This window comes from Plectropomus leopardus, unplaced genomic scaffold, assembly GCF_008729295.1.
Source record: "Plectropomus leopardus isolate mb unplaced genomic scaffold, YSFRI_Pleo_2.0 unplaced_scaffold20190, whole genome shotgun sequence".
NCBI classification, from domain to species: domain Eukaryota; kingdom Metazoa; phylum Chordata; class Actinopteri; order Perciformes; family Serranidae; genus Plectropomus; species Plectropomus leopardus.
The window spans coordinates 1-3,038 of NW_024621818.1; the positions used below are offsets into that span (position 1 = coordinate 1).

The 3,038-nt window shown below is 38.3% G+C and overlaps 1 protein-coding gene across 1 annotated transcript; it reads left to right on the plus strand.

Moving 5' to 3' along the window:
• Nucleotides 1-70: 70 nt before the first annotated feature.
• On the plus strand, nucleotides 71-2,365 carry LOC121965485 (integrator complex subunit 8-like; the record flags this gene model as incomplete). The annotated part of the gene is made up of 6 exons (XM_042515629.1): nucleotides 71-192; nucleotides 990-1,174; nucleotides 1,296-1,329; nucleotides 1,424-1,483; nucleotides 1,704-1,765; nucleotides 2,247-2,365. Coding segments are annotated over 6 exons (582 nt in total), but the record flags the coding sequence as incomplete, so codon positions are not given.
• Between the last annotated feature and the right edge of the window lie 673 nt (nucleotides 2,366-3,038).

The window sequence follows — 3,038 nt, forward strand, 5'->3', positions numbered from 1 at the left end:
GTTTCAAAGTGTTAAACAATATCAGCACAAGCTTTTCAGAGGCACTAAATTACAGGATGTCTGTCTCCAGATCTGCCTCTGCGTCAGGTGGTTGGAGAGGAGTGTGTCGCCTTCATGTTGAACTGGAGGGAGAACGATTACCTGACTCTGCAGGTGCCGCCATCTCTGGTCATGAACAACCCGTATATCAAGGTAAGGACTCTGTTTCTGCCTCATCACAGCAGGATGTTATCATCGTCTCTTACATTGTTCTAACAAGCCAAAGGTCATTAGGTCATTAAAAAATACACTGAAAAAAATTTAAATGCATCACTTTTGTGTGTGTTCCTATTTTTCACAGGCTTAAGAAAAAAATCTAAGACTCCTCTTTCTTCTGCACTCAATAGATATATTTCTCTGGAGATTTGTTAAAAATCTATGTTAGTGAGCACTTTCCTGTCTCTAAAATAATCCATCCACCTGACAGCTGTTGCAAATCAAGATGCTGATTACACAGCTTGATTACTACACAGGTGTGCCTTGGGTTGGTCCCAATCAAAGGATAGTCAAAAAGGCGCAGTTTTATCCTGGAAAAAAAGACATTTATTAGGATTTCACATGACCTGCTGTAAAGAAATGTGTTTTTTGGTCACAGATACCCCAAAAAATCAGTTAATGGCTGGTGTGACCATCATTTGCCTCATGTAGTGTGACACTTTGAACATGTTTGCGACCAAAATTCAAGAGAAATTTAACTTAAACCTGTGAAATACGGGAGCAAAATCACAACTGCTGCGTTTTAATTTTTGTTCTGTGTCTAAGTGTCATTTAATAACTGTACCACTACAGAAATATCCCATATTTGTGAAGTATTGTGCATCATTCCCTAAAGTCAGTTGCACAAATTTGGGAACATTTGGGTGTTCATGGGACTTCAAAGAGTTCGTGATGATGACCCGTCCTCTGGCGTCCTCTTTTTAAAAGTCGTCCTGTGTGTTTCCTCCTGATAGCTCGGTCAGCTCCTGGCTTCAACATGCAAAGAGCTCCCCGGTCCCAAAGAGTGCCGGCGCACAGCCAAGGAGCTGTGGGACGTGGTGGTGCAGATCTGCAGCGTGTCCATCCAGCACAAGAGGAACAGCGACGGCAGAGTGGGCCTCATTAAACAGAGGGAGTCCTCCATGGGCATCCTGTATCGGTACGCTGCAGAAAAACATTGACAATAATGAAGAGCAAGAGCATCACAACACAATTATATTATTGTGTATTATAAGAAGTTGTCCTTATTCTGGTATGTTTTCATTGTCTAACCCATTTAGGAGCAAATTCATCACTTTCATCAAGAAACTTAGAGTAAGTAATTCAAGAAGTCAAACTTAATTACACTTAAGATATGATATGAGTGCTTTTGATGCAGAGATAACGAGTTTCATCTTATTTCTAACAGGAGCCGCTGGTGCTGACAACCCTCATCTCTCTGTTCGTGAGGCTCCACAGCATAGTGCGGGTACGGCTCTAATTTTAGCTGTTAAGATTGTTGAATTTTCCACACTGATAGCACACTTTAGAGTCTCATCTAGGCTAAGAGGTAGCGGGATTGTCTCTCTGGGAAAAAAGGGGAAATAAACATCTGGCTAAACTGGAAAAAATGCTTTAATGTTGCAGTGAATGTACAAAAAACCATGGTCGTTTTCTCGTGGGTAACCACCTGTTTACTCTTTCTTTAGGATGATATTGTAAATGAAGTAACAGCAGAGCACCTCTCCATCTGGCCATCTACTCTTCCAAAGTAAGATTTTCTTTTTCTGAATGAAAAGTTTTACAATGCAGAGTTTTCCTTCAAAAAACAAACAAAAAAAATCTCTCTCAATCATAATTTATGAACCACTCTCGGTGTGGAGTTGAATTTTTCTACCGAGACTGTTCTGTGCCTGTATTTTTTTATTTACCCCTCATTTTCTGTTTACGTTTATGGGCAAAGAAAGTGCACCTGGTATTGATGTATTAATACTGTAGAAATTAAAAATTCAAACCACTTAATATATTAAGTATCATTAAATCAATCTTTTTGTCAACACTAGTTTCTGTAATGGTACAACAGAGTTTGAATGCTTTTTAGAAACAGTAACTGACAATTCTGCATAGTATTTCTTGAAGATGTCACAAACCAGGACACTAAATGTTAATAATAATAATGATAATTACGATCGATAGGACTTATATAGTGCTTTTCTACGTACTCAAAGACGCTGTTTGTGTGTGTCGATCAGCATACAGGCAGTGGACGTGGAAGCTGTGGCCGTGACGGTCAAAGAGCTGGTGTCCTACGCTCTCACACTGAATCCTAACAACCAGTCGTGGCTCATCACGCAGGCAGATATCTATTTCGGTAAGAAACGAAAAGGCATTTCATGCTTGAGTTTATTTTAAGTTCCAGTTTTGTTTAAATGCTCACTATGTAATTTAAGGATAGCAGTTGTAAAAATTCTTTTTTTATATTAAACTGAAGAACCAGATGTGCAGGGCTCACGACATCAGGAATATCAAAAGGCATGAATCTCTGAATTTAAGTTAATTTTGTAGAGTTTGCACCATAGCCAATCCTGGAAATCTCCTAACAGACCGAGCTTATAAGTGTGGCTTGCACATCTGTCACACTCTTGTTGCCCTTGAAAAACGTATATTTATGATTAAGGGTAAATATTCTACCTTTGTTAAGATAAGGGGGTATTTTTTTAATACAGAAGAGGAGGAGGCTACAGAGGTCTACTTGTCTTAATCCTTTGACAACATAATTATGTACATTTCCATTTTTTTCTTTCTTTTGGACCATCAATAATTATATAGGAAGCATTTTTATTCCATGATTATTTAATTTAGTTCCTAAAAAACACTCCTGTGAGATGTCCTGTCTTAGCAGTTTTAAGATGATACCGTGCTTTGAATGTTCTGTATTGTACTTAACTTGTTTTCTGTTTTTTTTTTTTTGTTTTTTTTTGCTGTAATACGTGCAGTATAAAACAGGTTACCCAGATGTCTCAGTCTTACTGAAGCTTGTCTCT